At 41.8% G+C, this 27,286-nt stretch overlaps 2 protein-coding genes across 2 annotated transcripts; one reads left to right on the forward strand and one right to left on the reverse strand.

Annotated features, from left to right (window-relative positions):
- Window positions 1–5,314: 5,314 nt before the first annotated feature.
- Window positions 5,315–12,501, reverse strand: LOC311033554 (regulator of cell cycle RGCC). The gene is made up of 5 exons (XM_084041121.1): window positions 12,329–12,501; window positions 10,534–10,725; window positions 9,414–9,494; window positions 8,424–8,486; window positions 5,315–6,045 (listed from the first exon to the last, which is right to left on the reverse strand). Exons 1-5 carry the CDS (start codon window positions 12,348–12,350, stop codon window positions 6,038–6,040), a joined length of 366 nt encoding a protein of 121 aa, XP_083897247.1. The 5' UTR covers window positions 12,351–12,501; the 3' UTR covers window positions 5,315–6,037.
- Window positions 12,502–18,172: 5,671 nt separating this feature from the next.
- pcdh20l (protocadherin 20-like) lies at window positions 18,173–21,639 on the forward strand. The gene is made up of 2 exons (XM_084086067.1): window positions 18,173–18,255; window positions 19,051–21,639. Exons 1-2 carry the CDS (start codon window positions 18,196–18,198, stop codon window positions 21,574–21,576), a joined length of 2,586 nt encoding a protein of 861 aa, XP_083942193.1. The 5' UTR covers window positions 18,173–18,195; the 3' UTR covers window positions 21,577–21,639.
- The last annotated feature ends 5,647 nt before the right edge of the window (window positions 21,640–27,286 follow it).

The following is a 27,286-nucleotide window of genomic DNA, read 5'->3' on the forward strand; positions in this document are numbered from 1 at the left end:
CAACCTCTGCCAACTTCTTTTCAAAACTGTCCACGGTACGTTGCTGGCAGAACTACAAATCATGAGCACATGGGGTGTCTGACCAATCACGCACGATGTTCGCTTTGGTGTCTCTGCAGTGGTGTTCAGCTAGTTCAAAAAAGTTGGAGGTGCATGAACTATCAAAATGAACTTCAGCAAGGAAATGGCTTTGTTTGCTCCACAATGACATCATTTTGTTCTTAAAAAATGTACACTTCTTTTGGAGTACACTGCATGCAGGCTTTCGGCCTCTTGTTTGACGGTGTTAATGTTCGTCTTTATCAACAGCCGAAATTAATGTATTTGCGACTTTGATAGCAGCGGTACAGGTACAGCAGGTAACTAACGTACCAACACACTGGTTTTTATTGCATTTTATTTCACCATTTTATTTTCAGTCTGTGCACCCTATGAATCTACGTGGTTCTCCAAATAAAGCGGAAGAGGAACATAATATTTGTGCAGTGGTTAAATATGTCTGTCATTAATCAAACTTGCACATTGTCAGTGAAATATTGCTGACACACTCACATCAGGAACACCACATCCACCAGGACGGTTTCTGTTCCCTATACTCCGAATCTTGATGCTGATGGGAGATTTCATTAGAGCCTGAACTGAACTCGGATAAAATTGCGTAGGAGTACGTGCCGGGCCGAGTGCGCCAGTTTACCTCATACTAAAGGCCTTGAGTCCTGTTTCTCTTTCATTGTTGTCTTCTCAACTTTTCAGTATTTACTTATACTTATACTTTTCAGTTCATTGTTCTCACTTCCTCTCTCTGCCTGGCCTCTGGTGCATTACCCCCCCCCCCCGTCTCTCCCTCCACCCCCCTCTTCCCCTCTCGTCACAGGCCATTGCCAAGGCCTGTCCTGGTCAGGGGGGGTTAAGCATTTGGCCAGAGTTCAGAGGAGATCCAGACGCCCTGAACAAAGTGTCCTGTAATGAGACATAAACAGAGCAGGAACAACATGTTTAAGGTTCAGCTTGGCTTTCCTTTGGACACGACCACTGACGCAATGACTGGAGTCAGGTCCATCAATCAAGTTTACCCATAGACTTTCACAGAGGCGGAGGGTATGGATGGCAGGTTACATAATCCCGCTGCTGTATGACATTATGAGGGAACACAACAGTCAGACAGAAGACAGAATTACACTTCTTTGACTGTCAGCAGGGTGAGGTTCCATCACATGCACTGGAAAGTTCCTGACTACACGTTGTTTGAGGCGAGGTGTGTTTTGATTTCGTCGACTAAAACTAAGACGAAAAATATTTTCACTGGCGAAAACTAAATAAAAACGGAATAAAAACTAAGCTACGATGACTAAAACTAAGACTAAATATACTGACAATTTCGTCAACAAATAAAAATTAGACTAAAATGTTAGTGAGGGTCAAGTGGAGAAGAGATCCAGTAGAACTAAAAGACAAGTCATTTTATGTTTGGTTGCGCTCGGGTGTTGCACTCTGAAAATAGCAGATCTACAAGCTCACAACACGGCGCAGCGCGACGCGTTGTGAGCTTGTAGATCGGCTATTTTCAGCATGCAACCAAGTGTAAAATCAGCCATTACATCACCATCAAGGCACCGCCAAAATACATTATAGTCGACTAAATCGACGGTAGATTTAGTCGACTATAATCTTATGATATTTAGTGGACTAAAACTAGACTAACAAACATTTCAGAGACTAAAATATGACTAAAACTAAATGGAACTTGATTCAAAAGACTATGACTAAAACTGAGTCAAAATTTGCTGTCAAAATCAACACTAGGCAGCGCCTGTAGCACCTCAGAGAGCTAAGAAAATTGAGAAGTCTCAGAGCATTCTGGTGGGGGCCATCACTGTTTGGTATGGGAACAGCTCCTCCCGGGACCAGCAAGCCCTGCCAAGGGTGGTGCGCTTGACCGTCCATGGGGACTTCACTTCCTTCCCCACAGGACTCATACACTGGTGTTCGAGCAGAGCTCAAATGATTTTAAAGAACTCACAGAGACCATCCCCACGAATGGACCATTCGTGCCGCTGCAGTAAGGCAAACGCCTGGCATGGTCACCAAGTTGCTACGGAGAGACAGAAAGAGTTTTTTTCACTCAGTCTATCAGTCCTGAACTATGACATACCTGCCAGGTCAAATGTTTTCAAACTGTAAATACTCAAGCACAGAGCACACACTGCGTTTGTATTTCTTTGACAATTCGTTGGCACATTTCTGGACTTTGTCTTGTGCAGGATTACTACAATTCAGCACATATTAAAATGTTTCTACTATGTATAAACATTGGCCAGCCTTCGTCTGCAAGTATATCCAAAATAAATGTAGAACGTTCTTAAGTGACTGATAGTGATATTGCTTGCACACCCTGTAAGAGTATTCAAAATTCTCTACACTTTGACACGCACACTTTACTTACACTTGATCACTTAATTGTACCAAGTTTTATTTGTATCAATGGTATTCAACATTATAATAATGACATACCCAAAATAAGGATACCAAGTCTAAAGTAGTTAACATTCTGCTGAATATTTACAAAGCATAAAAAATAGGTAGGATATGAACATCCACATAATTACTTGTATAACTGGCGCTGGACAACAAAAACTCAAACAATATAATGTTAATCCTGGCTCATGCTTTATTATTCAAACAAACAAACATTGTTTGATTAATAAATGACAGCATTATACTGTATGCAGGCATTATCTTTCTTTTACATTTACAAAGCATACCATAGTTTGTTTGGTTTTATCACACACATACTATATGATCGTGAGAAATAAATCTGGATTCTTTCTCTAGATGTGGCTTTTTTTAGAAGACCTCGGCTCTCACTTTTCTTTTTTCTAGAAGACATCACACGTCTGTCACCCAAAAAAGGCTGCGACGACGAGCTGCGATCGCGTCCTCGCTCAGCTTTTTCATGTTCCACACCTCAACAGTGCTGTTTACAGTCTCGCTTGGCATATTTTCCAGACAGATTATGCCGCTAATGTCAGCCACAGTAAAATCGTGAGTCACAAGTAAAATATCACGCCTCCAACCACAGCTTTCATGTTTGCCTCGTCCTTTCTTTTAAGCCCCGTCGCTTTGACGACAGGCAGCAGATACCTGTAGACTTGAACAAAGGCTGACATTTGATGCACCCGATGCTGTGATGGAATGACAGCCGAGGAACAGAAAACCTCAGGGTACATAAAGACAGAAACAAATATTAAAGTGTTGTTTTATCACCAATTCAATCTATACAATTATCTTTCGTGTTTTCAAATCCGGCTGGCCTGTTGATGACTAATAATAGCGAAGTGAAATCCCCTGAAAGGAATAACAACTGTTTCCCTCTCAATGCACTTCCAAAACAACTCAACAGCCCTCACCATCACTAGAATGTCATTTCAAATGTGGCCGGTGCACCCATTGCCAACACAGCTCAGTGCATTTCCTGCTTCTATCCTGTAACAGGAACCAGTACAAGATTTGGGGCACGATGTCCTGTCCTTATGGTAAAGTACTGTATACAGTACAGTACTACACAAGACTAGAATGGCAAACATCATCCTGCTTTAGAAATGTAAAGAAAGACAATGCATGATATTTTTACTATCTGTCATACAGAAAAGTATATGTGAAACCAACCCAACTACTGCCAAATCCTTGAATAGACTATGTGCCTGTGTGATTTAAATAGATTTTTTTTAAACTTTTGTTGTTTAACTATTTTATGCTGGACTTCTTTCACTTCTTTCAGTTTTGTGGGATTGTCAAGAATCAAGAAGGTTTATTTGTCACTACTTATACAGGTACAAGAAGCAAAATGCAATGTTGTGAGGTCCTCAAAGTACTGTGCTTTAAAATACAATGAAAATAAAAAATAAAAAAAAAAAAAAAATGAGATACAAATTTAAATAAGAAGCAGCCTTCCACAGAAGCAGAGCCAATTTACTCGTCTACAGCATCTCCTGCCCCTTCTATTAGATTTGTTTTATAGAATTGATCCTTTGATAGTCACAAACAACAGCACCAAACACAACAACTTTTTTCTTGTCCTCCTAAAAATATCTATTTGATATCCATGTGTGACTGAATGGTTGAATCAGACTTCATGGAGCATTTGTATACTGTATAGTTAGACAATGTCTTATGTATATACTAAAATGTTCTGAAATGTTAGTACATTTAAGCATTATGTCACTTTATGATTGCGAGATGGCTTGAGAATGGCGTTTGTGACCGAAGCGTCGACGAATCATATAGAGTGTGCAGAGTCGCCTTTTTTCTTTGGAAATGACGCACTTCCCCATTTTAAGCTGTCTTCAGCCGGTGTCGGAGCTAAATTTATGGCTTTCCTGACGCGGTGGCAGAAGTGAAACTCTGAGCATAATCAGGAAAGGCATGCGGAGGCACCGGCACAAACAGAGAGAAGTGGGTGAAAGGCTCCACTGTCATGTGGTGTGACACTTGGATCATCCCTTTTTTAGGCTTGGTGGCGGCAGAGTCACACCGACTGCCATTCTTCTCCAGCATTGTTAATCCGTTTGATCCGGGAACGCATCCGTGTCATTTTAGATTTGAGCTCTAACCATTATCTTATACTTTGGCTATTTAAAAAAAAATAGCAGATCTACAAGCTCATAGCGTGGCACCAAGTGCCGCGCTATGAGCTTGTAGATCTGCTATTTAAAAAAAATCATTAACATTTTAGATTTTTAAAGCAAACATTTGCAACTCAAATCTTTGCTGCTGGGGATTCTACAAATGTCTTCTAAATCTTCCGTAAAAAAACAAACAAACATATGTCGCTATAATCAGTGGTTCTCAAACTTTTTCATGTCAAGGACCCCCAAAATGATATGTATTTGTCTGCGGACCCCCATCTCAAAACATGTTGTTCCAGGGACCCCCCAGAAGCAAAGATTTGAGTTAAAAATGTTCGCTTTAAAAAAAAATATATATATAGAAAGATTTACACAAATGTTCAAAAAAAATGTTCAATATTTTTCAAAAATAGCAGAGCTACAAGCTCGTAGCGTGGCACTCGGTGCCGCACTATGAGCTTGTAAATCTGCTATTTTTGAATAGCCAAAGTATAAAATAACGGTTAAAGTGGTTACACAGATGCGTTCCCGGTTTTAATGGGTTAAGGAGTATTTCAAGAAAAGTGAAATGCTTATTATCAAAACTGACAACCCCGGGATACACCAAATATAGTAGCATGAACGATAATCAGCGAAGCCCGATGTGTAGCATGTAAAACCTTACCAAGCAAAACATATGACGCCAAACATAATTAAACAAAAAAAAGAAAACTTTATTGATATGTGAACTCATCTGTACAATATCAATGCTTAGTACAAAAAAACAAAAATACTAAGTCTTCTCATGTGCAGCTATACAAAACTTTACAGTATTAAACAAGAATATTAACAATAACTGTACATTTCATACGGTTTGTCTGGAATGTAAATGTCATTTGATCTGAACGCATGAATTCAATTGTGAGATTTGCTCTGCGGCAATTAACCATAACTTGAATAAAATGAGCCAATTAAAATCTTCCTAAAGAAAATGACATATATGAACAGAACATAAGAGTGTTTAGGGCTCGTAACCGGTGGTGTGTTGCATTGAGCGAATGTTCTAATGAACAGAAACAAGCCCCCCAAACCTCTAGACGGTGTTCTATGGCGCGGCCTGACAGATGGAGGGCTATGTTGGTCTGGGTTCTTCAATATGTCACACATCTGGTCCGACCGCTGCGGGCCGCTGTGTTTCTGAGTGTCTGCAGTGTGTTGCAGAGGGCACGGCTGTTATTCCACCGTCAGTAGAGAACAGAATGCCCTTTTAATTCCTGATGTTAACCTTTTCCCTCGCGGCGGAGCGGAGCGGACAGGAGAGAGCAGGGGGAGCGTTTGCTGTGGTTCAGATGTGAAGCGTTCAGCCCTGTCGCCTCTGGCCTCCTCTCCTCTCTCCTGCTGCTCTGAGCGGCGGCTCTTCACTCCGTCTCTGCTCACATCTCTGTTCAGGAGAAAGAATACACACAATGCATACAGTCAGTCACACTGTCTACACACGGAACGATTCACTCAACTCACGATTCGATTCGATTCACGACACCAGGTTCACAATGCGATTTTTCATGATTTTTAAACAAAATTAGTTTCCAGACAAATGACCGAAAAATCTTTTCGTTTTTTTCTCTCTTACACAAATCCAGTATTTTCTTCTCTTTTATTTTTTACAATACAGTGTTTTCTCTTATCCTCTTTTTCAATACGGTAGCAAATGCCTGAAATTTGCTACTTGTATTGAAAACTAGATTTAAATTGTCGATTTTAATCTATTTACGGTAAATCGCTACACGCCTACTTCCAACACAAACACACACCACCCAGTAACAGAACTGGAGAGCTGGGGGCGGATGGATGGTGTGTGTGTGTGTGTGTGTGTGTGTGTGTGTGTGTGTGTGTGTGTGTGTGTGTGTGTGTGTGTGTGTGTGTGTATATGTGTACGTGCGTTTACGTGTGTGTACGTGTGTGTGTGTGCACACGTGTGTGTGTGTGTGTGTGTGTGTGTGTGTGTGTGTGTACGTGTGTGTACGTGTGTGTACGTGTGTGTACGTGTGTGCAAGTGCGTGTGTGCGTATGTGTGTGTGTGTGTGTGTGTGTGTGTGTGTGTGTGTGTACACGTGTGTGTGTGTGTGTGTGTGTGTGTGTGTGTGTGTGCGTGCGTGTGCGTGTGTGTGTGTGTGTGTGTACTGTATGTGATGCACTGAAACACTACTGCCTTAGTGCTGATAGCAGGAAACATGGTGCTCATGTAGTCTGGAGGACCATTATCACTGAGGGCTTTGCAGATAACCCACCTGAGTCCCCAGACGTGGCATTTACACAGGAGGAGAGGGTGCTCTGAGATAAGGGACTATATGGGGGGGGGGGGCGGGTCTGTATCTCTATAGGTAATGAACATATGATCTGTCATATTCTAAGCCACCCTTACATACTCCTCTGCAGCCCACTGTGTGGTTTATTGAGTACCACTCGCCACCGTATACTTAGTGTATCCACTTGAGACTCATATCGTTGCTGTCGGGCTCTCATCTTCATATTTTGTTCGTAAATAAATTCCCTACTTGATTATACTGCAGCGTCACACAAAAACAGCAAAAGTAGCAGATCCACAAGCTCGAAACGCGGCGCAAAGCGACACGTTTTGAGCTTGTAGATCTGCTACTTTTGCTGTTTTTTAACGTTTATCCTCAAAAGTAACATATGAGGTTTCCACGCGACAGAGACGATTAAAGTTTAAAGCAGTTCTGCTGAATATTTACAAAGCATAAAGATAGGCAGGATTATGAACATCCACATTAATTACTGATATACAACTGGTGCTGGACAACAAAAACTCAAACAATATAATGTTAATCCTGGCTCACGCTTTATTATTCAAACAAACAAACATTGTTTGATTAATAAATGACGGCATTATACTGTATGCAGACATTATCTTTCTTTACATTAACAAAGCATGCCATAGTTTGTTTGGATGTCGATGAATCATTTCCGTTCATTTTAGTCCGACATCAGAATCAATTAAACCATTATACGGTTGTTTTCGTCAAAGTTATATTATCATTGCATTTTAATGCACTTTAAAGCGTGGATTGATTTGACCAAAGCTAACCGCAAATCGTCCCAGCAGTAAAGCTTGATTTGGGAGTATTGACTCAATTACTCTGGTAAGTTCAATAGTGTTTTAATGACTTTGGATAAAATGTAAACAAATTAACGACAGCCATGATCAGTGGCACAAGGATCTAGATTATGTTTATGTATGATATAGTAAACATTGACCGGTAAAGTCCTTCAACCACTTCAACCTAGTGTCCCTATTTTCGGCATGTCATTATTGGCAAACCTTTTTAGAAAAATTCAAAGATGCTCAGAAATAGCCAATCTACAAGCTCACGACACATCACAGCTATTTTTGCTATTTGTTGTACAACAAATAGGCTTAAGTGTTTAACTAAAGAAATGGTTCTCAAACATTTTCATGTCAAGGACCCCCACAGTAATACACATAGGCCACAGAGTCCCTTTTGAAAATATGTTGAGCCGGGGGCCCCCATAAGAGAATAGTTTTTTTCTTCATTTTGTTTTAGGGAGGGGGTTAGATTTAGTAAAGAACTGTCTATAAATAGGGAAATAACAGTACATATACATTCTACCTTCTAGCCGGTGAAATAATAGTAAAGCTGTTCCCTCAATTTTGCTGGGGACCCTCTGGAACCCCTTCAAGGAACTCTTAGGGTCCCCGGACCCCACTTTGAGAACCACTGAACTAAAGGAATAAATGGAACGTGGAGTGATAGTGGCGTCATTCTTTCAAATACGTACCAGCGAGTTCCCGGTCCAGACTGTCAATGAAACTCTCAAGTTCCCTCGTGTCTCCCAGCTTAGCTGAAGGAAGAGAGGATAGAATGTTAGAAACCAGAGAGAGAGAAAAGAAAAAAACAGAATGGAACATTTCTGTGGAGAAACTCAGCTAAGTTCAGTGGTATTTCCTTTGGACCAAAAGCGGTGAGCTAAAGTAACTCTCAGAGTTGCATAAGACCCCAAAATGCTTTCATAATGGAATAAAATGAGTGTCCGCATAAAACCTGATGAAACCTCTCAAACTGGGGTGGGGGGGGGGGTGTCTACAGCTTGATGCAACCACTCAGCAGTATTTGTCTGTATCGTGTTAGGCAGAATCTCAATTTTTTTTCCCCCATGGATTAATGCCATATTCTACACTTCATCATATTACAATGTCACACAAAAGTATCAGCATTGGTGATCTACAAGCTCACAACACATTGCATGCGTTGTGAGCTTGAATATCTGCTTTTTTTTTTTCTTTTTCTGAAAATGTGGGGGAAAATGTTCGCCTAAAATAACACGCCAGGTTGGAGTGGGTCAGTCTGTCTGTGTGGGCTTTATAAATATTTAAACAATGGTAAATACTATGAATATATTACAAATATTATGAATATTTAACCCAACAGTGATTATATAAAGTCCGTGCTGACCAACACAGACAGGCTGGCACCCCCTAATCACCTTCCTAATGTTTTCATCCATTGAGATTTATCATCTGCCAAAACACACACACACACACACACACACACACACACACACACACACACCGGAGTTAATCCCACCCGTCCCAGCTCCTGCAAGTTTTTCCTGCGGAGACCTTTAACAGTTGGAGATGCTATTAAGCATTGTTGTGTAAAGACAGAGACAATGCCCATGCTAATGTCCAAGCTGTTTATGTGCATAACAGTGAGCATGGACACACTGTCAGATAGCCATCACTGAAGACAGCCAGTGGCCTGTTAATACCTTTTGGTGCCAGCGTTATGCCTGCTGTGTGGAGCTCCTCCTCACTGGCATTCAGGCTGTTACCCAAAGAAGCCTCACTGCCTAGGGGGGAGAGACAGAGACAGACAGACATTATATGTATGTTTCTGACACTTGCATTGACAATGTAAACCTATGTTTTCTCATGCCATGCCATAAAGCTCCTTTGAATTTAATTAACTGACTGAATTGACAGACAGACAGACATACAAACAGACAGGAATACGAGAGAGAGAGAGAGGGGGGGGGGGGTAGGAGGAAACATTAAAGACAAAAAGAGAGGAGGTCAGACGACCATAGAAATGATAAAAGCAATAATCTTCTGTAGTCCAGTAATTGTACGCGATTAAATGAAAACAATGGTTCACCGGTGACGAGCTCTAAGCGTGCGATTTACTGACGCTGAGCTTGCATGATGAAATGTGGTGGGGTGGGGGTTTCATGGCAGCTACACACAAAACACTTATCTCATAACTAGAGACAAACTAAAAGATAGGCTATACAGTCAATGCAATAATTACAGTTCATTGTAGCCTATAGTGTGCCAAAGCCATTGTTGCCGGCGAACAGATAATTCTGGTAAATGTGTCCCGTTTTTGGACTCATTTCATGTTCCCCGTAATTAATGTCAATGGCGTCACGTCTGACTCATGGGCAAATGACGCACATTACACCGTGGCCCCTACTCTCCTCATTGTAGTTTAGCCCAGTGGTTCTCAAAGTGGGGTCAGGGGACCCCCAGGGGTCCTTGAGGGGGTTCGAGGGGGTCCCCAGCAAAATTATTTAATATAGCATCAAACTCAGCTCAACCATATCAACCTTATATATAGGCCTAAATCGGCCACTTGAAAATAGCCTCGCAACACATCGCATTGTGAGCTTGTGAATCTGCTATAATTGTTTAACTTGAAAAACAAATCTGAAAAAAACTCTTAATGATTTTAACAACACAAATATTGTATGGCACAAAATATTTCCATGGCCAAATGCATGGTTATTTTTTTAACAGGTCTGGTTTAGCCGGTATCATAATCACAGAAGGATTGGGCATTTGCCTCGTTATTGATTATGATAATAATAATAATTATTATTAGTTACTCACTGTAATCGGAGTCTTCAACCCCACTGTCATCCCCTCCTCCTCCTCCTCCTCCTAAGCCGGTGCGACTCTTGGCGTCCTTCAGCAGACGCTGGTATGTGTGATGGTTGTTGCCCTGGGAGGAGGGTGGCGCCTTCAGTTCCTCCACCACGTCCTGGAACTCCTGCAGCAGCTCCCCCAGTTCCAGGTCCAAATCTGACACCACAGTGTTTTGCAAGATTTAGAGGAGGAAAACATCTGAAATAACGGACCGATACGGTGGAGCGGGTTCTCCTCAGCCCGATCAATGACAGTGGTGGAAAGTATACTTCCACCAATCATTACACCAAGCTGCCCTTGCCAACAAGTATATGTCTCTGTCCCCATTAAGACCGGGAACGCATCTGTGTGTCTTTGGCTATTCAAAAATAGCAGATCTACAAGCTCACAGCGCGGCACCGAGTGCCGCGCTGTGAGCTTGTAGATCTGCTATTTATTTTTTTAAATCGTGAAAATGTGTGCAAATCTTTGAATATATATGTTTAAAGCGAACATTTTGTAACTCAAATATTTGCTTCTGGGGATTCTACAAATGTCTTCTAAATCCAAACAGTAAAAACAAAATTAAAAAAAAAATGATGTTGCTATAAATTCAGTGGTTCTCAAACTTTTTCATGTCAAGGACCACCCAAAATTATATGTATTTGGCCACGGACCCCCATCTCAAAATGTTTTGTTCTAGGGACCCCCCAGAAGCAAAGATTTGAGTTACAAATTTGCTTTGAAAATATATATATTAGATTTGCCCACATTTTCAAGATTTTTCAGCGTGGCACAGTGCCTATATATGTGCTTGTAGATCTGCTATTTTTTAAAAGACATCTAAAATGACAGAGATTCGTTCCCGGATTGAATGGGTTAAACAAAAAACATAGCAAAAGATAACAGATCTACAAGTCCTTCTAGATCTGCTACTTTTGTGTGACACAGTAGTAGGAAGGTTTTTCTCAGAGGCAAATATTGTAGGCTACCATTATTTGAAAACTAAACTAATTAGTGGAAAACTTGAATAACAAGTTATAATATCTACCTACAGGTGTCTAAAAACAAAAAAAATAATATGATGTTCTTATTTCTTTAATGCTTTGGCTGTTGAAAAAAACAAATCATCATGCATCATGAGTAGGCAACTTTTACTTTTGGTAGCCTACTTTAAGTAGGCTATATTTTTATGCCAATACTTTTACTAAAATACAAATTTTAATACGGCCATTTTACTTGTAATAGAGTAGCTAGTATATTGCTACTTTTATTACTTAAAGTGAAAAAAAAAATATATATATATATATATATATACATATTATGTATATATATACATATGCATATACATATATATACATATACATATACACATATATACACAGATATATATATATATACTTCCACAACACCACACACGCAAGGCAGTGTGTGATCCAATAATAGTTGAATTTATTTATCAGATAGGCCTATAGCTATTCTCAAAACGGATGATCTATCAACAAACGGAAAATATGGTGTCTAGTTGAATTATAGTATTCGAGAAATAGCCTAACATTGGGTAAATGAAGCTGCTGTAGCCTATATAGGCAGTTTGAAACGATCGAATTATTTAATCCCCTTGATCAATGCGATCTACCACAAACTGCCACGAAAATAAACTCATTCCTATAGCTATATACACGCTCTAAAAGTTCCAGGCTCAAACAAACTCGGCAGGCTAGTACGATTGTAGTGAGATATCAAACTCAAATAGAACTATATAGCCTTTAGGACTCACCTGCAATTTTCTCCGTGGACATTGTTGAAGAAATAAATGTAAAAAAAATGGCTCTAAATAGAAACACAGATCTGCTCTGTCTGAAGTCACACGGGGCTTTGAAGTTGACAGGTCGGGTCGGCCGTCACGTATATAGCGTCAAGTAACGGAATGAATGAGCGGGGTGAACAGAAGAAGCCAATCACAGAACAGCCGGCTGCTGTGCTCGAGATCATTGGGAACCGTGCAGAAAGTTTAGGCTACTGTAAAAAGGGGTGGGGGGGAAGGGGACGTAATGGTTACAGTACTGTCTGTGAGATGGAAATAGAAACTTATGCAACATGGGTGGGTGGGCGAGAGAGAGAGAGAGAGAGAGAGAGAGAGAGAGGGGGGGGGGGGAGAAAGAAAATGCCTCTACAGTGAAACTAATAGGCTCTATTCACAGCAGCCATATTATGAAGACATTCACAGGTGTTACCAATGATACTAATGAAGGCTCTGTTCCATTTCCAGTGGTTTCCACGACCCCCATAACTCTGAGAGTGTACAAATGGAACCAAATGGACCCGTAAGGGTTACACACCTGTAAGGGTCCATTTGGAAGCCCATGAGGGTCCCTGGACCCCAACTGTAGACCCACTCTGTTTGACGAGAATGGAACCTTCATTAGTATCACTGGTAACACCTGTGAAGGAAGTGATAATATGGCTGCTGTGAATAGAGCCTATTCAATATCGACTTTAAAAGTGCCATGCCAAACATTTGTTTATCAAACTATATTTGAAATAGGGTGATTGATTGATTGATTGGTTGATTGATTACTTAATTGGCAGTATGCAAAAACAATGCACAGGAAAGTACAGTTCTGTACAAGGTCTGCTAAGAGGGTTTTAACCCAAGGTAGCCTATGGCTTGTTTCCATTGGGGTACTTTTGTACTCAATTCATAGAAACATTTAATGACAGACAAATATACACTACTACGCAAAACATCATATAAACAGTTTGAAAACAAAAACGAAAATATGTAGTGGTCAGAGGTTTTCAACTGGTGGTCTGTGGACCACTGGTGGTCCGTGAAGGTATTTCACGTGGTCCCTGGTCATCCATTCAGTAATGTATAAAGTGAAGATTTTGTTTTTGTTCATCATTTTGTTTAGTTTTGGAGAAACTTAAAGTAATTTGGTATTTGTGTGATATGAGGACAGTGGAATCAAAAACATTATCAGTGGTCATTGGAGGAGGCTTGCGTTTCAATTCCACAGTGCCTTGTGAAGTTCTGGATGAGTTTTCAGGCAGTGTGTAATTTACCTTTTGTAATGATGTATCTCTGTGAGAGTGGTATTGCCACACTGGCATACCTGAAGAATGTTAGTATAACAGTATTATGTACAGGGCAAGGTTGGAGCCAGACTCTGTCCCTAACCACGTACCACTATAGCCAAGAAAAGACACACATGGACCACCTGTAATCATGTCATGGACCACTACTTGAGAAGCAGTGCACTAAATGAGCTGGTGACCTAAGATGACGAGTCAATGAAGGCAATTACTGTAAGTGTGAGGTCAAGAAATTCCACAGAAAAGGGAGTTAGAATGTCAAGAAGGTAAAGTGTCATCATTATTAGGAAATGTGTCAATTTAATGGCATTTGATTGCTCACTCATAAATGTTACAAATCAGTATAGTTTCAGTTAACATGAGTTTAATATGGACGGTTGGATAAAGTAAGAGGAATGGATCAGTGGTTGGTTCTCAACCTTTTTTGAGCTCTGGACTATAGCATATTTCAAGCAATCTTCAAGGGCTACCCCAACCGACCTTTAACTAATCTTAGCCCACATATCCCCACCCAACGCAACAGTGGTCCCCAGGTTGAAGTCAGGGTGGTGGCCCCTGGTTCACAATCAGTTGAAACCCCCTGGCTTAAGTGGTTAATTCATTATGTACATTTTCCCTTACTAGAAATGTAGTGGAGTGAAACGTTCAATATTTGTCTTGAAGTGCAGTGGAATGAAAGTCATAGGCATCCAAAATACAAACACACAAGTAAAGTACACATACTCAAAAAACATTATTAAGTACAGTAAAGGAAAAGTATAGTTACTGTCCACCTCTGATCCTGTTACTATATTGTATAGTTCAATAGTTATTTTTACATTCAGTGATTCTTCTATTTAAATTAACTACAGAGTGTTCCTGTCTCCTTCACAAACAATTTAGGCATTCAGCACAGCAGACACTCTTATCCAGAGCGACTACTAGTTCAGAGTGAATGGCCGTGAACCATGGATAACAAACGACAGGGTAAATGGTCACGTAAATCGAGTGCAAAGAAAACAATTAAGTAAGATAAGATAAACCTCTATCGATCCAGGACCCCGTGGGGAAATTCAGGTGTCTTGGCAGCAACAGCACTAAGCATGAAACCCAGGATAGATGCAAGTATTACCTCCTTGGTTTTTATTTGATCTCATCCTTATCGCTCTACTCTTACCTGCCAGGTAACTAAGAGTAGAGAGATATGAACTAGATACAATAAAATATAGATAAATACAAATAAATTGACTAATATTCTGACAAGATTTGTGCACTTGTTCTGACTGAATTAACATTCTATAAATGTACAATCTAATTTATAACCTGAGAGGGAGAGATGAACTGACAGACAGACAACAGTGAATATATATGAGACTAATATATGTACAGTGTCAACTGGCCTTCAAAAGTGATCTGGATAATATGCACACGGTCTATAAACAGTGAATATGATGAGTATACTGTCAACAATGAATGTATGAGTGAATATATGTGAGTGAAATGTTTTGAATCCAGAACCTGTTGAAATGTTTTGTGGTGCATCCGTCTGTGTTTTCCTGATGGCTTCGAAAAGTGCAGTTTGGAAAGAAGAAACGGACAACAGTACAGGAGGTAGCCATGGAGATAATAGGCTACTAATAATATACTTTAATTTTAAACATTTCTTGAAAAATGGTTCGCCTCCCCTCTAAGCTCTTCTACCTTCCCAATAAAATAAAATACAAGGGGACAGGGAAACCTGATAGCCGAGTTAGGGTGCACATGGTCACAATGTTCTGCTCTGCGAGTCCCTAGAGATAATAATACTAATTCTGCCATTTAAAGCCATTTAAATAAGGATTATCATTTTTTTACTTAGTGCTCTTCCAAAGCCTTCCCTCTCAGCTTTCCTACCATCTCTATAAAAGCAAATACAATACAAAAGGGACACGGTCTGACCAATTCTCCTGCTTTAAAAATACAGCATGTATTCTCCTTCGTGCCTAGGGTGCTAGAACAGCCAGAAATGACACTGCTATTTAACATTCTTAACATCTCTGGACAAGCGAACAGTATATGTTTATCTAAAATGACGTATGTGTGAACAAGTAGCCAACTTACATACATCTACATAGACTAACTAGCATATATAAAACAAGAAGTGATAGAAGAAAATGAAAGCAAACACAAATCAACTTCCCAAATTCGGCAACAGAGGTCGCTCAAGTGCAAATCGCAGGTGAGCCACCCCACCTTCTTGAGGTTCATGCAACTAAACCTAAACATTATTGAACATTTCTTTGTTGTATTTTGTGCTGCATACGGAATTGTTGACATAAAATTGCTGTGAAAGACAGCAAAGCCTTTCAACAGGGTTAAACAGACCTGCATATTATGGAAGTGTAAACAAAACTGCACAGTTTTTTTTGTGGAAGTGAAGATTGTGGTGACCAGCAGCAGACAAATACATTGCTTCTAAAATAGGACAAAGGGAAACGAAGCCAACGCTATCATCATACAGAGGCAGAGGAGACCAAGCTGTGAATACTTAACATTTTACTGTAGGTTTTCAAAATCAACATTATTGTCACATCACAGGTTTACAGGTGTAAAGAAGTGGGTGAAATGTGTTTGGGTTTTTTTCAGAAAGAAAAAGGAAAAGAAGAGGGGGGGACAGGGAAAAGACAAATCAAACAGTAGAGAAAAAACTAAGATATCTATATATCGTCGGTGTCCAGCCGGGACCAGCTAACTCCATTTTCAGTTTTTTTTTTTTTTTTTTTCATAAATCGATGCTATTGAACCCCCTTTACATCTGTGTAAAGTTTTTTTTTATAATAACCTATGAAAAGTATTAAAAAGCGCCTCTGACGAAAACTCCCAACTCCATTGGATCCTCAAACTGTCCGTCAAAAACAAACAACTCCCTCCTCCTCTCATGCTCTCCACTGCTGCATACTATATATACAGGGTTTTTGCCAATTGTCAAATATAAATACTACAGATTAAAAAAAACGTACAGTAATTCAGACTTTTTTTTGACCAATTGTCAGATATAAATTTGGACAGTTTTCACTGGGTAATTTCAGCGTTAAACCAATATGCAGGATGTGACTGAATATCACTCATGTCAAACTGCTTTCATGCTTTACCCTCCACCTTTAGCAGAGACTTTAAGTGAACAGTCAGTTGCTCTCGGCTCTGGTCACCGTTTTGCGGGGTGTTTTCAGCAACCCAGTGACTGGAAGGTTTAGGCAACACACAACAGTGTAATAATAAAATGTTGATGGATAGGTAAATGCAACTGTGGTTGTTATTGTTAGTGCAGTAGGCTACAGATTTGATAGGCTACAGATTCTATTATTCATGAATGTATTTTTTATTGATATGCCATTTATTTATTGTTGGTGTGCCATGATTGCTTTTGTTAAATACATTTAGTATTGAGTATTGAGGCAGAATTGTTTGTTGTACTCAACTGTAGAAGAACAGTGGTAACAGATAGATCCATGGATGTTTCCAATGCATGTTAAAATAAAAGTTGTTTAAGTACAGCATTCAGCTTGATCTATACTTAGTATATGAGGATGGCGCACACCATAAATAGCTGATCTCCAAGCTCACAATGCGTTGTGATGTGTTGTGAGCTCTGAGATTCATTGGCAGCTGTTCTTATCAATGATGGACAAAACCTCCTAACTCCACTCAATGATGGACAAAACCTCCTGACTCCACTTGAGCTGGATTTGGGTAAAGTGGTGATAATATAATGACACATGCAAGTATCTGATAATATATAAAGTCACAATACCAAGTTTGATGAGGCAGTATTGCTTTGTTTTAAAAATATAAGGTTTTCTTCATTTTCTGAAAAATGTATATTTTGTTTTTCATTTCCTGAACAATTACCATTTTGGAGTTAGCTGGTTCTGGCCGGACAGCAGAGATATACTATAGCATAATCCTGCTGTATGTCATAACTAATTAGAACCGGTCATCCCTATTTTGGACATGTTATTATAGGCAGAAATCAAAAAATAAAATACATTTTCAAAAATCACAACATTTCTAAGATAGCAAAACAAATAGCAAGCTCACAACATGTTGCATCGCAAAGCATTGTGAGCTTGTAGATCTGCCATTTGTGACATAGGGCTCAAGTGGTTCACATGGATTCCTTGCCCTTATCACTAATCCTAATGAATAATTGCACACAGACAGTTTACACAATCACAGCATCTCAGTTTACTCTTTCCTGTAATAAGAAAAAAGAACCTGAGGAACCTGCTGTAGACTTTGGTTCAACATTCTACTACTGCCTAATTCATGCTTCGTCGCACGGCAGTGTCGCGTCACTCACGTGCCAAAAAACACCCGATCTACAAGGTCGCGACGCGTTGTGACCTTGTAGATCGGGTGTTTTTTGGCACGCGACACCATCATAGGACGAAGTATAAATCAGCCTTAGCCCATTCTCCATGTAAGCTGTTGTAGGAGGGGCCTCCTTCAGTGAGTGAAGCCAGGTACAGGATCCTACCTGGCTGTTCTCAGCACTCACACACTCTCTGGCAAAGAACTCCGTTACCATGAATGAGGGCTATGGGCCATGCTGGGTCTCCAGATAATATGAACCGGGCTGGACTACTGCAGGTTAGTTCATCCAAACAATACTCGTGAAAAAAATAAGAAGAACCAACCACATTTTTGACACGCGCTTGAATGCCTTTTGATTTGACGCAACTGCTAAAAAAAGATGCCATCTATCGTATGTCTTGGTTGTCCTTGAGTGGCTGCGTTACATGGTCGCTCTCATGAGTGTGTGAAAAGTGATACCCTTCGAGTACCTCTGTACTTAATGAGCAAAAGGCTAATTAGAATATTTAAAGAACATATATAGAAGCTATACAATGTCCGAACGTGAATATTCATTTGTAACAGCCAAGATGTGATTAGTCATTTGATAAGTCCTGCGGGTTCGAGTAATTGGCTCGCGGGGGCTGAGGGATATCACATTACCTTCAACAGTTCCTGCTTTTAAAAGGGCTCACTGAGGCATAAATGCCACCATATCATTATCTGGAGAAATATTCATACATAGAGAGTGTGTGTGTGTGTGTGTGTGTGTGTGTGTGTGTGTGTGTGTGTGTGTATGTATGTATGTATGTATGTATGTATGTATGTATGTATGTATATATATATATATATATATATATATATATATATATATATATATATATATATATATATATATATATATATATACACACATAAATGTACAATGTTAAATAATGTATGTGTATGTGTGTGACACACACACATATATATATACACATATACATAAATGTACAATGTTAAATACTGCATATATTGTAATCTGTCTATCATTTTCATTGTGCTGGTGTACTTTCCTGCATGTTAATGTTGACTGTTTATTTTCTCCATTAGAGTGTGCTGGCCATTCTGCATCTCAGGCAGATTTTATGTGGTTCTGTCCGGTTTTCCATTCCAGAGGAGAGGGAGGCCGGTATTCGAGTCGGGACCATCGGTAAAGACTTCCCCCCTCCATACCAGCTCCTGACCCAGGAGTACCTATGGATGGCTGAGAACACGGGGGAAATCTACACCACCGAGCAAAAGATGGACCGCGAGGCGCTCTGCCCTGAGGAGACGCAAGCTAAGGAATGCGTCCTCCCACACAATGCCGTCGTGGGGCCCGCCAGAGACCTTATACAGTTTCTCGTGGTGTTGGAAGACATAAACGACAACGCGCCTCATTTTGAAAACGCCGAGATCCACCTGAGCGTGTCCGAGGACGTCGCGGTGGGGACCAGTTATCTTTTGGACGAACAGGCCCAGGACAGAGACGCTGGGCCTAACGGAGAAGTTTACTACCACCTAGAAGGTTCTGACGGACTTTTCAGCTTAACGGTGGAAGAAGGCCACATCATTATGCTAGTAGTGGAAAAACCCATAGACAGAGAGACCCGGGCCGAGCATCAGATGACCCTGGTGGCCTCCGACTGTGGCTTCCCTCCTCTAAGTGCCACAGTGAGTCTGACTGTCAGAGTGACTGATGTTAATGACAACTGTCCGAGCTTCACCTCCGACGGACACAGCAGTGTCAGCATCCCAGGGGACGCCCCCAGGGGCACAGAGGTGGCTCGGGTCATTGCCACAGACCAGGACGTTGGCCCCAATGCCGCCATCAGCTACTCTTTCAGTCCCAAGGTCTCCGAGCGGGCCAGGAAGCTGTTCAGCTTGGACAGTCACACGGGGCACGTCACACTTGCACAGGACCTGCAGAGTGACAGCTCAGAGGAGCTGGTGTTGAAAGTGTTAGCCAATGGCTATCACTGCCCCCCAACAGACACTCAGGTAACTGTATCCGTGCTCCCCGTGGCAGGCCAAGTGCCGGCAATAAAGATCGGGTTCATAGCCGAGCATCAAAACCAGACTATAATGTTACCCGAGAACCAGCCCCCCACCGTCTTAGCTCTCTTGGAGCTCGGGGGGGACGGCCACTTAAAAGGCACGTCTCTGTCCATCGAAGGAGAGGTGCCCTTCTCTTTAAGCCTGCAGAATGGCAAGTATCTCCTGTCAACAGCAAACCCCTTAGATTATGAGGTGAAAAGGGAATATGATATTTCGGTGGTGGCGTTAAGGCCCCAAGCTGAAGGTGTGGTGACTCCATATTCCAGGCGAGTGATAAGGGTCCTGGTGGTCGATGTCAATGACAACGCTCCTCACTTCCTGCGGTCTCACTACCAGCTGGAGGTGGAGGAGAACAACCAGCCCGGGGCGTCGCTGCTCAAGGTCAGAGCTTCGGACGCAGACAGCGGCCACAGCGGCAGGGTGACTTACAGGCTGGGCAAGCACGCGGCTGCCATATTTAAAATGGACCGCATGACGGGTCGGCTGTCTGTGTCGGTCCCACTGGACAGGGAACAGCAGGACGAGCACACGCTCACCGTGTTGGCGAGAGACGGAGGATCTCCTCCGCTGGAGTCAGTGGCAACGGTGTGCATTCGTGTTCTGGACCAGAATGACAATGCACCCGCGTTCCTCACCCCGCACTTCATCTTTTTCGTTCCCGAGAACATACCGCCACTCGCCCAGGTGGGGAAGGTGGGGGTGACGGACCCGGACGAAGGGGAGAACGGCAAGGCCGAGGTGCGCGTCGTAAACGGCAGCAGCGCCTTCGTCGTGGACAACGCGCAAGGCACGCTGCGGTGCACCGCCAGCATGGACAGAGAGACGGAGGACCACTACGAGCTGTACCTCCTGGCCACCGATAACGGCCAACCCTCCCCTTTGACCTCGGTTGCCAGGGTAACGGTCTTTGTGGAGGACATCAATGACAACCAGCCAAAAGTCATCCTTCCCAACAGCAACCTGTCCTGTCTGACCGTCTCTCCTTCGACGAGGACGGGCGCCATGGTCGCCAAGATCTACGCCGTCGACGAGGACTCGGGACTGAACTCGGACATCACGTACACCATCGCGGCGCGGCAGCCCGCCCACCACAGCAGCCCCTTCAGGCTGGACTCCAGATCTGGAAACATCACCCTGGCCCAGCGTCTGATAGGGAAGGACCTGGGGATGCATCACCTGTTCGTTGTGGTCAGCGACAGGGGGAAGCCGTCCCCACTCCACACCACTGTTTGGGTCAATTTACTGGTCAATGAGTCCATAGGACCATGCCACCTGGACAGCGTTCCCCGCTCCCTGCCGTACAGGCTGGCTCAGACCCCCTCCGAGGCACCCATCTGTGAGCTGGAGGAGGGGACCGCCAAACAGGCGCAGCTGATGCTGCTAGTCGGGTCGGGCATGATGGTAGCATCCATCTGTCTGTGTGTGGTGACAGCTGTTTTCTACCTGAGACAGAGGCGAAGGCGTGCACAGTGGAGCAGGAGGGGACATAATGACATTCCACTCAGGCTGGAAGAGAAATACTGCTCTGATGAGTTATAGGGGGGGAAAGCAAGCGGTGTTTGTGTATATATGCATATTCCTACACATACATACTGCATTTGAAATCGTTGTACAATGTTAAGGACGTGATAAACCTAAGAATTAAATCAATTTTCAAATATTTTTGTTGTGACAATTCCTGTTTTCATGACTAAATGCTGTTAATTATTCTGAACGGAAAGGTAATCATAGCTTTACGAAAAGGGGGGGGGGGGGGGGGGGAGAGAGACTTGATTAAGCTGTAGACTAAGTAAACAAGCTCAGTAGTCAGAAAAACAAATATCTGCGTTGACACATGGCGCATACCACATCTGTGCCAAAACAAGCAACAGGAGGTAATCTGACAAATGATCCTGTGATGAGTCACATTAGCGTTTAAATGTGTGTGCACATGTGAGATTTTAAAGTCAACTATAAAATAAATAAACAAAATACAAGCACAAGCTAAGACTGCAGAAGGACGGAATAAAAGTGGATTTTTACATAAGTAACTCTTGTGGCAATAGCACATCTGTCATACATCATTCTGTAGAATATATTGAAGCCCAAAAAGTTGCCATAAGAGCGGTAACTTAGTCATTCTATCTGGGGATTAGCTACTACCCATGACCCCAGCAGCGAGCAGAGAAGTTGTGACACTGAGGGAGGCTGAGGTAATAGTCTACCAAGTTGATCAGGAATTTCTCAGATTTCCCACTTTTAGAGATGTGGACTCTCAGGTATTTAGAAGCACAAAAGGGTTTAATGTTCCACTGGTGGGGAGGTGGTGAAAGTCTCTCATGGAGCCGCTTGGAGAGGGCTATTGAGCAGGCCCGGGAGGCACAAACACACACACACCAGTCCACCATCACCATCTCAAGTCCCCTCCAGCATCGCTCCTGTCATCCGATAGCACCTCTTCTCGCCCCGCCACACCTGTGCTGGCTCGCACCCAAAGCTACTTCAACTGACGACGTGCTTTTTTCCTTTCTTTCTTTTTTTCTTAGATGGCCGAGTTTTGAAACGATATCACGCTGTGTTCAAAGGAACTACAAAAGAGCGCTTCTCGCACTAAAGTTCTTTGATAGTGATTCGCTGGCGAACAGGATAATAACTGGTTAACTGCTTCATGCTGCGTTTTAAGACTCCAGATGAATCCTCTTGGTTATCAAAATGCAGCCGAGACAAACAGCAGCAACACTTTTCAGGGAGAGAGGCCTCTAGGTTTTCTCTACACCGCTCACTACCTTCCCTCGGATCCACCCTGCTTCTATAAAGTAAAGTAATTTAACTTCTAAAATATCCCAGTGCAAGGTTATGAAACGCCATGTGCAGCATGCCGGTAACTGCATTCAACCCCTGGTGAACAATTACAACAAAATGAACAACCTAATGGTTTACTGAGACTTTCTATTTGAGGAGAAAACCTGACTGGTACCTTGCTTGCATAGGCAGGGGAACGCCTGCCATCTACTGGCCACATAGAGAACTAATTGGAACTCTTGTGGCGTTTAGCCAGAGGAATCAGGAGGCAGTGTTGCCAGATTCTGTGAGAGAAACAAGCAACCAGGTCTAGGAAAACCAGCCCAAAAGAAGCGACTATGGGCCACATGAGTGAGCACTTTAACATATACATCAGCTATTTGAAAATAGCAGATCTGTGAGCTTGTAGATCGGCTATTTTTAAATAAAATCTTGTGGGGAAATTATAATAAGCTGATCTGGCAACCCAGTCAGGAGGGGTCCCTAGATGGGTCCCTGGATGGGTCCCTGGATGGGCCCAGAGTCCACACCACACACTTGCAGATGTTGATGCGCATTCCGGTTAAATCCGCAAGGGTTCAGGTACGGCTGACAGCCTCTATTGATTTTTTTGCCCTGATGAAGACCTGTTGTGGTCGAAACATGTCGGCGTTAGCCATGTTTTAATAAAGGCTTTTTTATTCATTATGCCTTTTTTCTCCTTTTACTATTGAGTGCCCGGATCCTATGTTTTTTTCATAACCGGAAAAAAACAACAACTGACATTTAGAACCAATAACTAATCTTTCTCATGTAGGTTAATCGAATAATCGAGAGGCAGGTTTATACTGTATAGCGTGTGTGTGTGTGTGTATGTGTATGTGTATGTGTATGTGTATATATATATATATATATATATATATATATATATATATATATATATATATATAAAACACAGTATTTATTATATTGATTTGAAGTCATATCGCCCGGTCCTTGGTTCAGTGCTGTCCCACTATAAAATTGTGGGACTGACAGGCCTTTCATATCCCATGCATGCGAGACAAACGCATGAGGGTTCCTCTCGCAGACTTTGTAAGTCTGCATACAGACTTTGCTCGAGGCAAATAGTCCACACTTCATAGCGCTGTGATGTTTTAAAAACCGCCGGGTGACAGCTGAAGCCCGGAAGCAATAAAAGAAAAAACAAAACAAAAAGGAAAGGAGCAGGCAAAACTACTTTTACGTGCAGGTATAAACACATTCATGTGATTCATAATGGCAGCCCCTGCCTGTGTGCAGTGGTGGAAGAAGTAAAGCTAGCTTCTGAAACGTTCCGGTTCTACCCCCAGATAGGGGTCTCTTGCGTAAGTGTGCTACCTGCAGGCAGTACCACTTGTCTACCAGCCGTGTCAAATCAGACCCAGGATCTACAAGTCTCAATGGAAGAGCAAGTAAAGTAAATGTACCTCAAAACTGTACTTAAGTAAAGTACTTGAGTAAATACTGTCACCACTGACTGTGTGTAGCCCAGTTTCTACTATGATGGCATGCTGGGCAATTTCTAAATATGTTTTCATCTGATTTGATCCAACAACATTAGCCTACTACTATTCTGTTGATAAACATGGAGCAAACATCAAACGCTCCAGTTAATTAAATTAGGTATGCGCTGAAAGATGAGCCTCACCTCACTATCTCCATGGTCGATAGCGGCAACTGTCGTTGTCATGGTGATGTGATGTCAGAAAGTGCCGCCCCATTCCTCATATTTATCACATTTAGAGCGCTGGTTCTCAGCGGCAGGTTCGGGGGTCCGACAGGGGTCCAAATGGACTCTTACGGGTCTGTAGCTCAGGAGAGTTAAATTGACACAGAGGATTTTACAGTGTAAATGAGTCAAATGGGGGTCCGTGGCCTAATACATATCAAACACGGGGTCCTTGAAATTTAAAAAGGTTGAGAATCACTCAACTAAACTATACCGGAACCCCCATCTACAACCCCCTATCCTCAGTCTTAATTCAACTCTAAGAGTGTACAAATCGATTCCAATTGTACACTCTCAGTGTGAGTTACAGACACCACAAGGCTCCATTGTTTTTGGACCCCTGGTGGACCCCGCGTTGAGAACCATGCAACGCCCTATTGCACCTCTCTTGCACTCACGCATTGGCCTGTACGCTGAACACGCAGGTGACGTTAATTAAAATCTGTGAGGGTTCACTGGTCAGGGCAGAGAGCCTGTCGGTTTGCCTGCAACCAGTGATGTTTCTACTGGGTAGTGTTTGAGCACGCTGCTCTGTTCAACTTAATGTGCATTCACAACACGTCACTTTATCACATTATGCAGCTCGAGAACTGGCAATGTTTTGGGGTATTGAGTTTACATTAATTGATATGGACAAAATGAAATTGGCCCTGACCCAAATACTGCAGCTAATAGATGAGCATGGGTGGTTTCAGATTATGAATGATAGAAAATATGCAAAGTTATAATTCTACACAATTAGGCTTATATACTATTAAAGATAATTCCACGTTATTGATGCTCACGGAGGGAAGCCACATGCACTACCATTAATGGACAGAACTATACTTTTTAAGATGGCTATCTGGGAATAAGTTCATGCACTACCGTTCCCCGTGGTCATATTCGAGATGCCATGGACCCCCGAGCTAAACACCGCCCACCCGCCCCCACCATTTCCAGATAGCTGTCACACGCTGCGAATTATGCTTAAAAACATCCAGAATGTCAGCAACATTTACATAGAAAATAGCAAATCATCATGGAACATGACAGGACCTATTTTGAGAGATGGTGAGAGAAACGGGGAAATGAGAGCAATACTGACCACCCCGATCAATCCAATCCAATTCAACAGCCATCCTGTCACATCCGAAAGCCTAATCAGCTGCCACACAACACGAAATACATCGATTCAGATGTCAGTCTGCCTCCATTCAATAGCCAAAACAGTCAATGAACATGATTAATTAGCCTTGAGGTCACAATGCAACAGCAATAGAGCCTGCAGGGTTCAGCTCCTAAGTCCATGGAACCCTGTACCTGTACCTCCCACCCGTTCAGTACAGTATTCTCTCTTTTATATCTTTTTGTCCTCCACTTCGTCCCGTAGGGTGATTTTTGCACAGCGAGCGCTGAATGTGCGGAGGCAGCTTTTTTTTCTTTCATTTGGTTCCCTTTGGCTCCTGCACCTCTCCTTAGTCTACTGGCGGATGAGCTGTGTTTTTTTTTTCAACTATAAAAGCCTCTGCAGTACAATACTGTAAGGTTTGCAAAACATAGAATATCATACTGGGGCCCTATATACTCTAGTTTGTATTTATTTGATAGACTGATTTATGTTCCTTCACTAACTTTATTTGTATATATATATATATATATATATATATATATATATATATATATATATATATATATATATATATATATATATATATATATATAACCCTAAAACATATGAGGGCCACTGTAATTACATTTTCCTGACTGATTTTAGTTTCAAGTTTGCCCTAAGGGGGGTCTCCTTTGGCCCCCTGACCTTTTGGCCCCTGGGCCAGGGCCCAGCATGCCTGTGCAGGGATCCAGACTAGAGAGCAGAATCAAATCCACACCATAACGGGCAGCACATAGCAGAACAGTAGGGTTCCTACCTTTTGCTGTCATGATGTCTGTGCAGCAAAGTCTTTGATCAGGTTAGTAGCTATTAAAAGACAGAAAACAGCTTCAACAATTGCGTTTGTGACAGGCAATACAAGGTAAAGCCTAAAGCAATATCCACGATTTCTCTTATCATTGGAGACTGTAACAAGTCTGGTCCTCATTCAATCTTTAAACAGAACCATCTCCACAAAACCTCTGCAGAATACTCTGAACATCAGCAGACAGCAGCAGTATTTGCACTTGGTTCTTGTGCAGTACATTTACTCAAGTACTGTATTTTTAGTACTGTATATTTTCAGTACTTTTACTTTTACTCCACTACAATTATTTGAAAACTTTAGTTACTAGTTACTTTGTAGATTTTGAAAACATCTACAAAGTAAAATAAACATACATAACCCACTTCAGCCATACATTTCAGCCATTTGAAAATAGCCAATCTACAAGCTCACGATGCGCATTGTGAGCTTGCAGATCTGCTATTTTCAAAAGATTTTTATACATTTGAAAACTTGTGAAATTCTGCATAATGAGTACTTTCTACTTTTGGTATTTTAAGTACATTTTGATACCAATACATTACTTTTGTACTTTCACTCAAGTAAATTTAGAATTCCGGGTTTTTACTTGTAACAGAGTATTTTTTACATTGCAGTAATTGATACTTTTACTCAAGTAAAACTGGAGTACTTCTTCCACCACTGGCTTAAAGGGATAATAGCCTTGATTATTGAGGAAAACCAAATGAGTGTTTTGTGACATACATAATTTGACGGTTTACCTGCGAGCAATTCCAGA

Source organism: Gymnoscopelus microlampas (assembly GCF_963454915.1).
Source record: "Gymnoscopelus microlampas genome assembly, chromosome: 18".
NCBI classification, from domain to species: domain Eukaryota; kingdom Metazoa; phylum Chordata; class Actinopteri; order Myctophiformes; family Myctophidae; genus Gymnoscopelus; species Gymnoscopelus microlampas.